Source organism: Sitodiplosis mosellana, unplaced genomic scaffold (genome assembly GCF_009176505.1).
Source record: "Sitodiplosis mosellana isolate CC-2019 unplaced genomic scaffold, AAFC_SMos_1.0 Smas_scaffold_6226, whole genome shotgun sequence".
Lineage (NCBI taxonomy): Eukaryota > Metazoa > Arthropoda > Insecta > Diptera > Cecidomyiidae > Sitodiplosis > Sitodiplosis mosellana.
Window position 1 is genome coordinate 21,934,935 of NW_022601467.1, and position 16,809 is coordinate 21,951,743.

The 16,809-nt window shown below is 35.9% G+C and overlaps 2 protein-coding genes across 4 annotated transcripts in view; both read right to left on the reverse strand.

The window, feature by feature from the left end:
- The window catches only part of LOC129578341 (uncharacterized), a 15,540-nt gene extending 6,261 nt beyond the window's left edge, over positions 1 to 9,279 (reverse strand). Inside the window, exons 1-5 of one of the 3 annotated variants that reach the window (XM_055466740.1) lie at positions 8,723 to 9,279; positions 3,383 to 3,601; positions 2,849 to 2,975; positions 1,538 to 1,671; positions 341 to 448 (exon numbers count right to left, since the gene is read on the reverse strand). In XM_055466740.1, the coding sequence (XP_055322715.1) occupies positions 341 to 448; positions 1,538 to 1,671; positions 2,849 to 2,975; positions 3,383 to 3,565 (552 nt within the window). In that variant the 5' untranslated portion in view covers positions 3,566 to 3,601; positions 8,723 to 9,279. Of the gene's footprint in view, positions 1 to 340; positions 449 to 1,537; positions 1,672 to 2,848; positions 2,976 to 3,382; positions 3,602 to 6,528; positions 6,678 to 7,873; positions 8,377 to 8,722 lie in introns of those variants that run through there. The other 2 variants (XM_055466739.1, XM_055466741.1) reach the window with 2 other exon arrangements.
- Positions 9,280 to 14,469: 5,190 nt separating this feature from the next.
- The window catches only part of LOC129578346 (3'-5' ssDNA/RNA exonuclease TatD), a gene marked incomplete in the record, with an annotated part of 3,521 nt that continues 1,181 nt past the window's right edge, over positions 14,470 to 16,809 (reverse strand). Inside the window, 4 exon segments of the mRNA XM_055466753.1 lie at positions 14,470 to 15,352; positions 15,861 to 16,030; positions 16,163 to 16,274; positions 16,356 to 16,605. Coding sequence (XP_055322728.1) covers positions 15,211 to 15,352; positions 15,861 to 16,030; positions 16,163 to 16,274; positions 16,356 to 16,605 — 674 coding nt within the window.

Below are 16,809 nucleotides of genomic sequence, written 5' to 3' on the forward strand. Positions count from 1 at the left end.
GCGAGAACTGATAGTTATGAAAAATTATCGCTACTAAATGTTTATTACTTTAAATATGTAACAGTCTTGCACTCTTTTCCGGCCAAACCTTAATCAAAAACCCACATTATATTCAGCCAGAGCTTGGCGGTGTTTATTAAAAATAAAAAAAAAATAAAATAATTGAAATTTTATTGCCAGCAACCGATATCGAACGATCGAAATCGTCGATTGAATAGTGCAGGGTGTTCATTCTTGAATGTATCAAAAAGGTTGAACCTAATCTTCTTTTTTTCGGGTTTTGTATGTGAAATGAACAAGAAAAAAATATGGCCGAAAAAAAATATGAATGGTTGCCTACCTGTTTATGTCGTTTATCATAGCGATTGGCGTCACCGTTGTCGTTACTGTAGTCACCAGCTATTTTAGTTCCAGCCTTGTTTTTATTGATTTTTAGTTTGAATTTCACCTCAAATAGAGAGAACGAGACAGAGCGAAAAAAAGCACACGATGAAAACAAGCCTCAATCGCTGGAGAAGTAATTCTTTCACCGAACCCAACAAACATCGTCTGTGGGCCGTCATTATATTTATGTACTTTTATATTATTATTTTTTTCCCTCGTCCATTTTTTTCTCACTCTCTTGCTTTTTTCCGTTTCACTCAGTTGTTATTCATTCATCAAGGCACAATATTGCCGTTCTTTTCGCATTATCATCATGTAAAATCACTATATAATTTGGCTGTAGTTCGCCCGAGTTTCGGAATTGATAAGACCAATGAAATGGAATGGACGAAAGAAAAGCGGTTATTCGGTAAACAATATGGTAAATGACGACGCCAATGGAATGAGTATGAACAATGAAAATCCCCACATTATTCGGTGCGTGTTCTGTATTCTCTCTCTCTCTCTCTATCGATTCCATGTACTTGTTACCATAAAGTACATGACTCGTCGAGTAATGCATTTCAAGTGAGACCTGTGCTTTTGCCAATTACTATTCGGTCTCGTTCTTTCTTTCTTCTTCTTCTTTTTCGTTTTTCCTCACTCGGTCGTCACACAAACGTGAACAAACGAAGCAATTTTTCATTTACAGTTCTTTTTTTTTTTGATTATATAGTTGTGTGAATCAAATGGAATAATAATATTAACCGGGCATTTAATGCTAAGTGGCGAAAATTCATAAAACAACGAAACTTTTTTTTTTGGAAATGCCCATAATTTTTGTTTTATAAAATTAACGGCATTTTTTAATTATAACAGAGGGGCAAATTAGCATAACCTCATTTCATTCTTCTGACTTGAAATGCAACACAAAGCAAAACGACCGCAATCGGTTTTGAAAAGAAAGAGACGGAATGTAACATGTAACATGTACCATGTACAAGCAATTTTCTTTGCGATAGAAATATAAAAGTTTGATAGGAAAAAAAAAACTAAACGGCTGACTCTCGGCTCCAACTCATATTACATATGTACTTATATGTTGTGCTTATTATGGAGAGAAAAAAAGGAAGAAAGAAATAAAGGACTAAACTATGAGCAAATATGCGCATACCTCATTTTCATTTTGAACGCTACCCCATGCCATCCAAATCGGTAATATTTTGGTATCGCCCGGTAATGCTTGTTCAACGTCACGCCATTTTTCAGTAATCACATAATCATTTAAATCACGCGACGCTGTGACATCTGAAATAGGCAAAAGCAATAGCAAAATGAGAACCAACTACCAACCACCATACAAAAAATCGAATACGAACAACAACAACAAAAAACAATACAGAGGAGAAAGGAGTGTAAAATAAAAAAAAAGCAGCAGTAGCAAAGTGCGGACACAAAATTTGCCTTTACGACAAAAATAAATAAATAAAAAATGCCATTTATTAAAATTGTGGCGACGGCGTCGAATGAACAAATGAACGAACGTTAACTGTTACACATATAGTGAGCACCACCAAAACCAACAATAAAACCTGACGACGTCGCGGTGTTGCAATGCTAAAAGGGGACCCAACATACATATAATTTTTTTACACTATTTTGGCCGATTTTTTCTATCGTTACAAGCGTTGCTTGCATTTAGAGCTTGAAACTATCCAACAGCGTGTAGTTTTTTTTAAATATATTTTTTCATTTTTTTCCTTCTTTATTATTTGCTTTCTCATGAATAAAAGTAACACAGGTGTTTGTGTTTGTGTGTGTGACGCGCGTGAGTGGAAAAGGGAAGGGGAAGGAGGAGGGCTAAGGCAAGATTGCTCCTGATTTAATTTCATCAAATTGTTTTTGGATGGAGTACATAACATTTTGATGCATGTAAAAATGCATTGCATATATACATCAACAATATTATGTGGCTTGGTCATCGTTTTAATTGTTTCCGTTTCGTCAATTAAAAGCCGTGCGACAACAATTGCTGTTGTCGCCGATGTCGACAACGGCTGATCAGACCCCAAAATGATTGTGTGTGCGCGTGTGGAATGCGTAAAACATTATTCTCATATCCAACACATTAGAGCTAAATCGCTTTTTTCGTTGTTGTTGTTGTTGTTATACTTGGCATGCAAACAAATCTTCTTTATGGAAATCACTCTGAATTGGAAAATAATTTGTTTTTTTTTTCTTTACTCTCTGGATAAAATTAACTCATTTACACAAACATGGGGACCCCATAATGTGGTGGCGGTGGCGGCAACGGCGGTAGCAGTGTTGGTGGTGGTGGTGGTTGATATGTGCGGTTTCGCGCTTGCCAAGAGCGAGAGAGGAACGGAAGAGAGTGCCCAACCATTCGTTCATTTGTTCGTTCATTTTGGATATCACCCATAATGACTATTTATGTACGAAACGACTTAGGAACAATTATGCTTACCGACTGTACTGCTGTTTAATTCATCGTCAATCAATGCTTGTATCAAATCACTGCATGTTGTGTTGTTTGTAATGCCTGATACGAATCTAGGTTCGCCACAAATCCAAATTGGAATTTCATTCTCTACCTAGTGTGTATTGGGCGTTCGGAGCGCCGTACCGGTGGAAGGAAAAGAATTTTTTTTTTCAATATTATATTCGATTGTACCCTCAATCCATTTTTCATGGTTAGTGTTGAAATGATTAAGTGAATCGGATATTTTCGAATGGAGAGGATTTGGTTTTTTTGTGTGCTTTTTTCGTCTTTGTAAAAAAAATTTTCCTTCCATTCTTTTACCATGTAATTTATGGACATTTGGTTATAAGTACAAGAATTTCAGACTCATATTGAAATGACCAAAGAATGAATAAACCCAACGAAGAATATCCTCAAACGAAAACTACTGCTTACAATTGATTTTGACTTGCTATATTCTATCTATGCGATAGGACAGCACATCGTAAATAGAGTTGTTATACGGTTGTTATTTCGTACCTGCTCGTATATCACTCGATCATATTTGTGTGTTGATTTGCCGGGCCTAATGATTTCATCCGTATAAGTGTTGTTTATACATATTTCAATGCAGTACGGTTCCTTTGGTATTGGACTGTAATGACTTAGTTCGTTGGATAGTTCGGTATTTTCGTGTAGCAATGTCGAATTTTGTGGAGCCATTTATAGTTTTGTGAGCGCAGCTATTTTCAACAATGTCTGAAATCAAAGAAAACGAAAATGTTTCAACAATTGGCGTAATAAAAAAAAAGCGGCAAGCAAGCGAACAAACAGCGAATCGAATCATAAGACATTAAATGCGAGGCAAACAGTCATTTTTACTAGCATTGTCACCGAATAGTAGTGAGTGAGTGAGTGAGTGAGACCATTTTCGCTGAATCGATTGAAGGTGCGCTAGGTCAACGTTCAGGAACCTGCTGAACGTAAATGAAATAAGAAAATGCGACGCGCCACTACATGGCAGCGACGACGATGACGACAACGATAACGATAGCAACAACAGCAGCAACATTGCTGATAACAGCAAAATAGAGAGAAAATAGACAATCATGTTGTAGCGAGGAAAGGAAGTAAAACACACTAAAGTGGAAACTTTATGATGCCCCAGTCTGGTTTCAATTAATCATTTCGTGTATATCATACGGCGCTCGAATTCTTAGTTTGCAGTTGCCGTTGACTCCGTTGTCAGTGTTCATTCAAAATGTGTATTGGCAACCGAAACCAATTATTCATACGAGCAAAAGAAAATGTAGAGGGAAAAACGAAAACAACAATAACAACAACGGCATCAGTAGCAGAAACTTATTCCAAGCTTTTAATGCATGCAATCTCAATGCTGCTACCCTTTGCCATGTACTTTCAAGTCTCACGTAATTCGTTTTTTGCCGCTGTTAAGTTGGTTCAACGGAAATTTTTTCAGGGAATATTATGCAGCAGCGTTTTGTTCCAAGAAAATAACATGATTCCAAATGCGATAGCAAAAGTTTGGACAGAACGCCAAAAGACGGAGCATAGAACGGCGTGTTTGTTTCATGTGTGTCTATGTGTGTTCGTTTCTAGTTCATCAAACATTGCATATTCAACGGATCTATATTTATGCATAACAAAGGATAGGATACCATCGTATTATCCTTCATGTGACCGTACAAAAATTGCTGTTTGGAAACATTTAAATCCGCTATTTCCATCCACACCAAATTACGAAAATGTATTGCATTTTCGAAGCGAAATAATGTGTTTTATACGCTTGATCATAACGCAAAAGCCGAAGCTTTTTCGTTCAGTTCTTTGTTCGAACAGGAACAAACAAATACCATAACACTTAAATTACAGTTGAAGAATAGTCGTGCGGTTATTTCGGGTGTTCTTCGTGTGGCTCGAAAAAATGGGTTTATTTGACTCGAACTTCCTTTTTAATTTCCAATTCATGCATATAATAAAAATCGTTTCGTTTACAACAATCATTATTCATCCATTCACTCAGTCAAGACAGAAAAAAATTCAAATGTAAGGTGTAACATCACCCGCTCTCCCCCCACTACTGAGACCAAAAAATAGAAAGAAAAACTATCAAGAAAATGGGATACTCGCTGAAGCGAACAGCTCCATTCATTGTTTCGTTAAATAATAAATCGAGTGAGAACTTTCAAGTTTTGGTTTTTCGAGAAAATGAAACAATACGAGAAATCCTGGGTTTTCAATCAAAACCGGAACTAAAAATTTGCCAACAACAACAAAAATCTCACACGCACACACACTCATTCGTAAATGTCATTCAATTTAAAAGCAAATTTCGGATTGAAATCATAAAACGATTTCCAAATGTTGTGCGCGCGGCATTGTTTAATTGTATTTTTTTTTTATGGTTGACTAATTTTGGCGACAAACCCAAATAGACAAGCGTCAATGTCTATTTCTCACTGTCTACCACATTCACCCATTAACTCTCTCTCTCTCTTTCTCTCCTTCTACGCTATACTTCTGAAACGATTTTGCTTGTTTTGGCATTTGATATTGATATTGGTTGCACGCATGCCATACACCCCAGCGCGCAACATTTAATATCTCTGAGTATGATTGTTTCTTATTATTAAAACGGATAGATGAAGTCAGATAACGTCTGAATAGGACATTGTATACATACACCGTATATTGTGTGTGGTTGTGTATTTTGCGTTCATGTTTGAATGTTCGGGTATGTCATGCAGTCGCAGTTTTCATGTAGAATAAGCACGCTATCGTAGCAAATATGGCGTAGGTAAAATGACATCAAATATTGTTTTTGATCGCAATTGAGTGAGTGTATGCGTGTGTTTGTGTGTTCGTGTGTTCGTGTGTGTATTTTCGAGTTGGAACAATTCGAACGAAATTTTCCACGATTTTTTGTTGTTGTTACCCATTGGGTTGCTACATCAGGCCATTTAAGCCCATTAATTTCAAATTATACGTTAAAATTGATATAACTAAACAAACATACAATTTTCTCCTCGTCGACAACGAAAACTAACACCCCCGAATACGCATATCATTTGCAGTGAATTCTGTGTCTGTGTCTCTCTGTCTTGTCTCACACTGGATTTTGAATCGATTTGGGTGGTGTTATTTTGGTTTCATTCAATTTTCGTCGGATCACACATGCGTAGGCTACGCTATCCATTTGACTACAATCGCAATTGTCATCGAAAATAACAATGACTGACAACGGTGAAAGCATACATACATCGATCTATGCACTATGAAATATGGCACATAATCGCTCCACATGCCTTTGCAAGCTAAACCGCTTCGTTCGTTATACATAAACGCACACATGCGATATTGAGTTCAACGATACTGCTCAACACATGCTGGAAAACAGCGCCGCATCTATATATGGCACATTGTGTGCGTCGCCGTTACCAAAAATATCTAATAAAGCACACCTTTTAGATTCAGAAGCCACCATAAAAATCCAAAAAAAAACAACAACCATTTCTTCGGGTGCTTAGCTTAATTCGAAACATATGTATGTTAAATCGGTTGAAGGATAGGGTGGCTTGCGTACAGCATTCATGCGACAAGAAAAAGACAAAATAAAATAATGGCCAAATGAGACAATTGTTATTAATAAGTAATCCAGTGCTCACACATTTATTTACTCCAATGACACTTAAGCCAATTGAGATAGTGAATAAATAATGCACCAACGATCACCCTCTTACAGAGTCCCGATTGATTCTCATTTCATTCCCTCGCGCTTCAAACGAATTCGCACCAATTTTATGTGTTTATCTTCTTTTGATTGTTGTCCTTCTTGTGTGTGTTTTTTTTTTCGACTCCGACTATAAATTAAGAATTGACGTGGGAGACATTATGCATATACCGTTTGTTGATTTAATGTCAATGTTAAATTGTGGCACGAAAAGATCCACAGAATTTTCATAATACAACTGTGAATTCTCCCAGTGCCAAGATTTACCACCAACAACAAAATACGTACACACATTTCGCTGCGTTGAATGGCACCGCTTAGCTCACGTGTTAAACAAACACATAATATCAAACAAACTTAACGCGTTCTTTTCATTCCATCTCTCTCTCTCTCTTTCTCTCTCTCTCTCTCTCTTTCTCTCTCTCTCTCTCTCTCACACATTCTCTCTAGTAACACTCCAAATAAAAACAAACAACCCAAAATCATGGCCGCTATTTTTTTTTTACTGACTTTGCACCGCCTATTCTCTTGTCGGGAAAAATTGAATACGCTCACCTCAACGTACGTTTACGAATAATAGTATGCAATAATAAAACTAAGAGTAAGAGAACAATAAAAAATTACTTATTCTCTCAGTGAATTTATTTTCGGTGCGATGAACTAATTCAAAAGAAAGAGAAAATCAAGTGGATTTCAGTGCCAGAATTGATTGTTTTATGCAAACAAACAAATACATGGCGGCATGATCTTTCAATTGATCTACATAAAATGCAGGTGGAATGAGATTCATGTCGATTCAACGAAATATCTATGTCGAAACGGGCGAATTTTTACATGTGCACACATTCTTTTGTGACATTATATGTACTTGATGAAAATTATAATTTTTCATGTCTTTAAAAAGACTTAGAGTTTCAACGGTTTTATCTAAATATTCTCTTACATTGCAATTGATGGCCCCTTTACTTAAAAGCCGAAAATTCGTTCAAATTAAATATTTCAAGGATTATTGATATAATTTTTTTTTAGAAGCCAATAATTGCACAGCAGAAAATATCACGGTTTGTTGAAGTGTCGGAGAAATTATTCACAATAAAACACTCAAAATCTCATTCTCATTCAAAGTTTTGATCGTTTACATAATCACGATCAATAATGAAAATGAACGTGAAATGTTAGAGAACATAACAGAAAATTACTTCAACCGAACAAGAACGCATTGAAAAAAAGAAGAAGATAATAATAAAGTGTTGAAACAATCAAACAAAAACTGCACTTACTTGAACTTGTACAAATGTGATCCATTTGAAGTAAATGTTCTTGCCAGAGATTAGAACGTTTTAATAGAATATCAAGTCGAAGTCAATGAAACCACAAAATTATCATATACCAAGCGGCAATAAACAATTTTTCTTTTGTAAAAATTTATTCGTTTTTTTTTTCTATCTTCCTTTTTGATTTTTTCTGATCGTTTCAAATAATATCAAACTTATCACACCGAAAAACCAAAAAAAAAAAAATTATGATAAACTGAATGTTGAAGAAAAATGAACCGAAATCAAAAGTTCAAAAATGAATTTGAAAGAAAAATGGCCCAACGATATGTGGAGGAAAAAAAAGAAACTCACGAGCCACCAAATAGTGAACCGCATTCGCTGACCAAGTTTTATCGAATAAACTTTTCAACACTCGAAATCGAATATTGCGCGATTCTTTTTGGTCGACATCGAGTGCAATCAAACAAAAGTGGCGTTTTATGAACCGTTCGTAGGGCAATTTCCTACAGAAAATACGAAAGAAAGAGAGAAAAAACCACCACATTTCTTTCTCTCTCTCTCCCCCGCTTACACTGTACTCTCCTTCCCCCTTTAACTCTCTCTCTCTCTCTCTCTCTCTCTCTCTCTCTCTCTCTCTCTCTACACAAATGTCCTACGACTGGGAAATGTTTCCTTTTTGTGTAGCTCGATTTGCGTTTTGAGTGTGTGTTAAAACAAAAATCAAGCAAAATTACTTTTAATAACGTGCAATAAGCTCTCGTTTTTTTTATAATACTTTTATTTGTTCTGTTTAATGTATGCTCTTTGATATGTATCTAAGCATGTATAAGTATCAATATTCAATATACATACACGAAACGAATTTTCCGTTTTTCCTTTACTACCCGTACTACTTCTCTCTTTCTGGCTCTCTTCTGGTGTGGTTAATTTTGTACCGATGTGTGGTTTGAAGGAAGAAAGATTATCGCCACAAAACCAAGCGAGGAGAGAAAAAAACGATCATAAACCAGCCAATTCGTAGAGGTAACAAACAACAACAATGAAATCCCGAAAACACTTATTACAGAAAAAATTGTGAAAATGCGCGGATCACCAACAACACACGGTAAAGGTGTATGCAAAAGAAAGAAACAAAAAAAAAAACAGAACAGCCGATTTCTATGTTTCGTCTTTTACCGACGAAAAATTGAAAACTTTGTTTGGTTGTTTAGTATCCAGAGCAACGTGACCGGTATCCTTGACAACAAGTGACTAACTAAAACTATTTTGATATAAAATATATTGGCCGTTGAGCTGGTTGGCTGGCTGACTGGCAGAGGCGAATACCAACAAGGGTTTGGAATATCCGCTGTTCGAACGCGTGTTATTCTTCGGTTTCCTTTTGCTTACTATTTTATAGAATCGGAACTGTGGTTTTCGTCCACATGTGTGCGTGTGTATGTGTGCAAATGTGTTCTTTGGTTGTTGTGTATTGTTTTATTTTTTCTACTTCTGCTGTTCGTTTCATTTCTCGTGCATATTCATTTTTTTTTCTGCTACTCACTCACATGCTCTCTTTCGGCCCGCTTTCGAGCCGCACTCTTTTTAACGTATGCAAGAGACAGAACGCCATTGGAGCGTGTATACGAGCGTCATCGTCGTGTTTCACACACGACACAATAACAGAGAAAGAACTATTGAAGACAATAAAACCAGCCGTCGATATAATATTGGCGAGCGAATATACGTGTACATGTATATATATGTATGTAGGGCTCGAATGGTGCGGCAAACGAAGACACAATGATGGTGAACAAAAATTTCCTGCAAATGTATTGTGAAACATTGTAGTTACATTGCTACCGTCCAACAAAATGCATGTTTCAGTTTCGATGGTGCTTTTTTTTCTCCTTCTTGTTCTTCGTTCCTATTTTGTTTTCCTTCAAAATACACATGATTCGTTTATATTCTATGTATTATTGTAATCGTTCGCTTTTTATTTCATTCGATCGGTCGGTTGGTCGGTGCAAAAGGTGTATCATGTACCTGTTCAGCTGTGTGTATTCAATTCAGTTTTGTGCACATGTACGGTTGAGCGTACGAACTGCTGCTGCTGCTGCTGCTGCTGCTTAAAGAACAGCCACCGCTATATTATTATGCTTTATGTTCGTTTCGGCTGGTTCGCGCGCGCAATTTATTATGAAGTAATGGTATTTTCTGTTTTGTATTTCCACCCGAAAAAAACATTTGTTCCTTTTTTTCATTGAAAAAGACAGAGAAGGGAAGAGATAAAGAATGAGATAGGCTCGATGAAATCCGGCGCAAACAAATGCTTACAAAAATTAACATATGCACAATTTGGATGTTCACTCATGACTGTGTTAATTCGATAGCAGCTAGGTTTTATTGTTTTCCATAGAACCATTTCTTTGCATCAGGTACCGTGTGCATAGATTTTCATTTCAGGTGAGGTAAACTGGAATTGAAACATCCTTTTCTTCTTCATTGCATTTGAATGTAGATGTATGGCGCGCGCAAAATAACACCTTTTGAAATGCGGTGACATTTTTTTCTTTGGTTTCCATTTGAACCATCACACACTCTATGCTGCCGTCAAACAAAATGCGTTAATTTCCAATATCATTTTTACAAATCACAAAAAATGAGCCTACAGCAATCGCGTGTTATCGCTAATAATCGATGAAAAGACACCGTGTTACTCAAATTAATCGGTGCCGTTTTGGTGTACGGTGTTTGATATTGCCACTATTGTTGTTGTTGTTTTTGCTGTAGCTGCTGCTGAAATGGGGTTGTTTATTTGATAAAGGCATTATAAGTAGTGGTTTTGGATGCCATTAGTGAATCGAATTTTGGGCGACAACTACAATGTGTCGTGTTCGCTGAGCCTCGACCAAATTACACTTTATGTGCATTCCTTTCTCGCTCGTTCTCTCTCTCTCTCTCTCTCTCTCTCTCTCTCTCTCTCTCTCTTTCTTTCGTGTGTGAGAGTGTGACGCGGGGCGAGTTTTTTTTTCCTCATTTATATAAAGTCACACAACAGACATGCATTCAAACTCATTTAATATGCACATGAACAACAATGAGCTGCACATTTCCAGCGAAATAAAAAAAAGGTGTAATTTTCAGCGGGAAGTGTCGCAATTCAATTGAATAATGCAGATTTCATGAAGATTTGATTATTACCAAATTTAAAAGAAATAAACGAATGCAATGATCAATTTTCAGCGATCTCAGTTTGCAACATCTTCTGAAGTCGGCTCCCAACTGACGATTTTGTCGCCAGCATAATTCTTTGGCCAGAATGTTAATTTCTCAGACTTTGCTCGATATAATTGTCCCTTCTCTCGATTTGATACGCAAACACACATACACAAACACGCGATCAAACCCAAAACAGCATTAATTACGAATACTATTCAAGTGAATTACGCTTGCTACTCTCGTCATTGTAATTTTCTCCCCTTTTCTGGAACGCTCTCAATTTATATTCCTGTCGATTTGTTTACACATAGTTCATAAAAATACAACCAACTCGAGTTTCGATTCGGTTTCATATGTGTATGTGCGCATGCAAACATCAATTTATTAGGCAAATTAGTCATTCCTTTTTTTTCGGGCCAGAAATCCATTTCGGTTTGGATTTTTTTTTTTTGCTTTTGTTTTATTTCGTTTTGGTTTCGGTTTTGTTTGGTGTTTTGTTCAAACAAACGATGGCCGCTTACGAAACACTTGGCATTTTACCAAATACATTTGTTATGAATTGCTTCTGGAAATCCAAGAAATGCCCACTTATTTGACGAAAATGCTTATTATCCAACATATATTTCACTTTGGAACAATCATTACTTGCACCTGATCGTAATGCTAGAGTAATTAGCTCGTAAAATGTTTGACTTAATTATAGGCAAAAGTTCAATCTATGTAAGTACTCTGTAATATGTGCATTTATTTATACTTATTTTGTGTAAGTTTTGGCTAAATTTTTGGTCGAGCATTTTTTTTTATACTGAAGAAATATTTTATATATTTTGTGTGTTGAATCTGATGTCCAAAAGATGAACAATTGTTTCTTTTACAAATAAAGAGTCCCTAAGAAACTTTCGAAGGAATTAATACACGTCACTTGCCCGTATCCATACCTGTGTGAATATTAAGCAATCGCAATATCCCATGAAAAGTCAAATTCAGATTTGTGTAATAGGTTAGAATTCGATCGAACGAAATTTTATGACATTAATGAGTAATGATTAGAACCAAACGCAAGTATAAGGATAGGTCGATGAATATGCCAATGGTAAGATCAACGATGTGACCGTTGCAATAACTGTGTAGATCACATTCATATTGATTACTTGATTTTACAACAATTGATAATACACCCGTAGGTTTTTTTATGCGTATTGCCCTATTGGTCAAATTGTATTCAGTTCTCAAAAAAAATTATACTGATACATAAGTTGAAAGTCGCAATAATTCGACTCAGATACTTTGCGTGCATATTTTTGTACGAATTTTAAATTGTTTTTAATATTTTTGTTTTCGTATTTGAAATGTCGAAGAGTTACCCATAAATGTGTACATCAGAATGCTTCATTCATCAATTAAACATCGAACAATTTTCGATTTGTACCAAGAAAATGATCAACTGAAAAGAGTGATCCTTTTTATCATGAATGGATTAATAGTTATGAAATCTCTTTCTAGTATAAATCGCTCTGATGACTTGGAACTCAGTAAATTTTCGAAGAAATGCCAATACGGGTTGCACAGATGGAGAATTCAGCAAACGGATGCATTCAATTGAAATGCAAACTCTGATCTTTGTAATATTTTCAGAATACGATCGAAATTAAATCTATGGAAATCTGTTACTGCGATCGTAAAACTTGAAATAATTACCAATGGTCGAAACGTTAGTTTAACACGATAACCTTGTCACTAGGTTTGTTGCAACCACTGTATGACCACAGATGAAACTGAAATTCATTATGAAGGTTTTTCAATCAATAATAATTGTACTTGAGAAAATTTTCTGTTGAATATTATGCCTGATTCCTTTGTTTTCCATATTGTTTGCCATTTGAATCGGATTTGGCTGAAAAAAAAGATAAGCTTATAAAAGTAATAAGTAAAGTTATGTTATGATGTTGATTTTCACGAACTTCATCATTTCATTTCAATTGCCTACTTTTGTTCCGCAAAAATCCTTGTTTTTGAGATGTCAAAAGAAACAAAATTCTATACTTTTGTGATGCAATTTAGTTGATGACAGACAAAAGTTACAGGTCCTATGCATTTCACAGAAAAAAACTATGATGAAATGGTGAACCAAGTCAGACTCAATCTAGTGTGCACACAAATGTTGGATTATAAGATAATTGGGAATAGTATTTTTTTACCATGAACTTGTATAACATATTCAAAATGCCAAATGCACACACATGCCCTTTCTCTCTCTTTTCTTCCTCTCTTTCTGCATCGCATTCGTTTTTTACATTTCATTTTTAATTTCGTCATTGTCTCGCGCATACACATGCAGCAGCTATGCACAAGTGACCCAAAAGTATACATTCATTAAGAGGACATATGCTCTGGCGATTGAAAAAAAAGAAAGACGCGGCAAAAGATTGGTCGCTCGTATTTTAATAGCTCTATTGTACACCGCCTGGGATTAGAAAGACCGGTACGAATCGTAAATTTCTCATAAATACCGGAAGTTTTCAAAAACTATTCCTTTTGATCATAAATACATATTTCAATGCTCGAATAATAACCACTTCCACCTGCCGAATTTAAGCAACGATCTTCTAACTGTTTTTTTTTCTTGTTTTATTATTTCTTTCTTTCTTCCTTTCTCTTCGGTTTTTGTTTCTTGCTCATTCCTTTCGAATTCGGTGCGGGGAACAAACGCACAGATGCAATCCACCTGATAAATGGTTTCAACATATTGGAACCTGCAACATGTTAGATTTAAAAACCTTTTGCCACACATCAATAAATGCACCAAGAACATTTCAGTGAGCAAACATTTTGTGTATTTGTTATGTGAATGTGCGTAAAAAAAGGTGGAACGAAAATTACGAACAACGCACAAGAATAAAAGAGAACAATTGTTTCACGCTATGGTGGTTTTTTTCTTTATTCTGTTACGTCGTCGTTATTTCAACGTTTTCGCTATCCTGAACTAATTTAGTTGCACTCTGATGCATGCATGTGCGTGCGCGCGTACTTGAGCGCGCTTACGTATGCACACAATGTCCTAATATGCTGTTTACAGCTGCTCTCGTCGCGCCGCTGTTACTATTGCTACCATTCATTCGATCATGTCCAACTACATGCATTTGAATAATTGCGACTTTTTCGTTCAAAGGAATATGCTCCACTTTTCATACGTTTCAATCTCGTTCAATCTTGTTGTTTTGAATGTTTTTTTTATTTCTAAACAAATTTTGTTTGAGATTTTTTATTTTTCCCTAACCTTCTCCAGTATTATCTTGATCCTAGAGCTAATATTCACTGAATATACTTACAAATTCATTCATGTATGTTACCTTATTCATGGCTGATCGCGTTTTCGTTGTACAAATGAAACGCCAAAATTGGAGTCAATTTTTACAAAAATATATTTCATCTCATTTGTATATACATAGGGTGCAGGGTGTTCTGTCTTCAATGGTACCTCCAGTATTTCAGTAATGTGAACCAATGTGTCGAAAACAATTATTTAGCACTAAACAATTTCCGTTTTAAATATTCAGCTGTCATGTGATCACAAATACATTGAATTTGCTTATCAACAAATAGTAAATTTAGACAAAAAAAAGAAACAATCTCAAGTTTTGTGATATGATGCACATTGCAAAATATATAAATCTAACAAGAACCTCATCATCAATAATAGCTCCAACGGTAATAAGAATGTACCTGATATGTTTCAATATAAATGGGCTCATTATATTCAAAACATTTTTCATTTTTGACGATATGACAAAAAAAAATATCTGTAACATCTTTTGGCTCGTTTCGCAATTCGTATATATATAAACTGAGGTGTTTCAACAGAACAATCTGCCGAATCAGAAACTTAACAATTGAAGAAAAAAATAGTATCGTATTCGTTGTAAATAATCTATGTAGAAATTTTGGCAAGACAACAGGTAATATTTACTAAATATATTATTCATGTCATATTGACAAAAAGTTTCAATATCAAAATATTTGTCTAAAAAATATGTGTATTTGTGTGTGTTTTTGTGCCATTTGTCCAATTGAAATGAGAATTTGTTTTTAAAATTTTTGAAATCATACAAAACAGTCGCAACGCATTCCTTTTTGTTTGTTCATTGTGACAAACCAAAAAGTTTGAGTGCGTTGAAGGCGGTCGCCAAGGCCACATCTTCTGGTTTTTTACACATTAAGGCAGCAATCATTTCAACAATTGCCGGCAAGCTACAGGGCTCGTTTCGTTGAAATGTGCAATATCTGTATGGAGAAAGAAGAAATATTCGATTCATAATTTTCTGTGTCAGCTGATTTAATGATTCATCCTCAATGAAGCAGCGGACTTGTCGGCACACTCGTGGATTTAGCATTTCACTTGCTTTGGCGATTCGTAAGTTGCCGAAGCATCATATATGCAGTGCACACGATATTTAACGTGAAAACCTATATCTGCTACATCGAAGTTGGCCGAGGTATGATTTCGTTTGCGCGTAGCGCGTAAGCAATTCACTTGGGATATATAGTATATAGGGATTCACGTTATATCGCAAGTAAATTGCTTATGCGACGCGCAAACGAAATCATACCTCGGCCAACTTCGATGTAGCGAATATAGGTTTTCACGTTAAATATCGAGTGCACTGCATATATGATGCTTCGGCAACTCACGAATCGCCAAAGCAAGTGAAATGCTAAATCTACGAGTGTGCCGACAAGTCCGCTGCTTCATTGAGTCATTGTTCACGGAATTGAAAATGGCTAAACCGACCTATGTAAAAAGAGTTGTGAGCGTTCAGTGATACCAGTTTTAACGTGTTGTGGAAGTTTGGAAGCACGAGTATTGGGATACATGAACGGAGCATCACTTTCGACCAAAATTTTCTCGAGCGGCAATTCACCGCCTTCGAGCAATTTTCGAACACCCGTATCAGATTTATCCTGTCAACATTTGAGAACAAAACACAAACATTACCCATTATTCTATGATGGATGATCTTTTTTACGGTAATCTGAATATTTACTAGAAATTGAAAAAGAAGAAAAATTTAATATTAAAATGGCTTTTCTTACTTTGCAGAGATAGCCAGTGAAACCCAAGTAATAGTCTCGAGACAAATACACTAAAGCGTCTTCAGTTGAGCCCATAAAACCACGAATTACTATCTGTGTTATGCTTGGGAATCTATGGAAATAGAAGAAACAAACGTCTTTAGCATATCATTCGTTCAGATTTTTTTTATCTTGTTCGATTCAGTTCACGTACTTTGAGAGTATATTCAAAACATCTTCCTGAGCAGATCGTTCGTGTATCAAAACTGGCTTTTTCAATTGAATCGCTAATTCTAGTTGCTTTTCGAATATTTGTTTTTGCACATTGGGCTCGGAGAAATCTCTTTGGTAATCTAATCCGCACGGACCGATCGCTACACATTCTGGTTGATTCGCTATTGATTCGTATTCCACCCAGCTCTCTGGCTCCTCAATCACCGATTTGGAATCAAGGGGATGAATACCTAAAAATGGACAGATTGCGTTATTGACACTTTGAGACAGAGGTGGAAAACTCGATTGAAAATGAATATATATGACGGCCTGAGAAGAAAAACCTTTCCTACAAAACCTGTGCGCAGAACACAAACACAGAACTTTTTTAGTCAAAAGGCGAACAGCAAATTTGCGAGCGCAAAAACCTAATATATTTACAGCGAGCGCAAAAG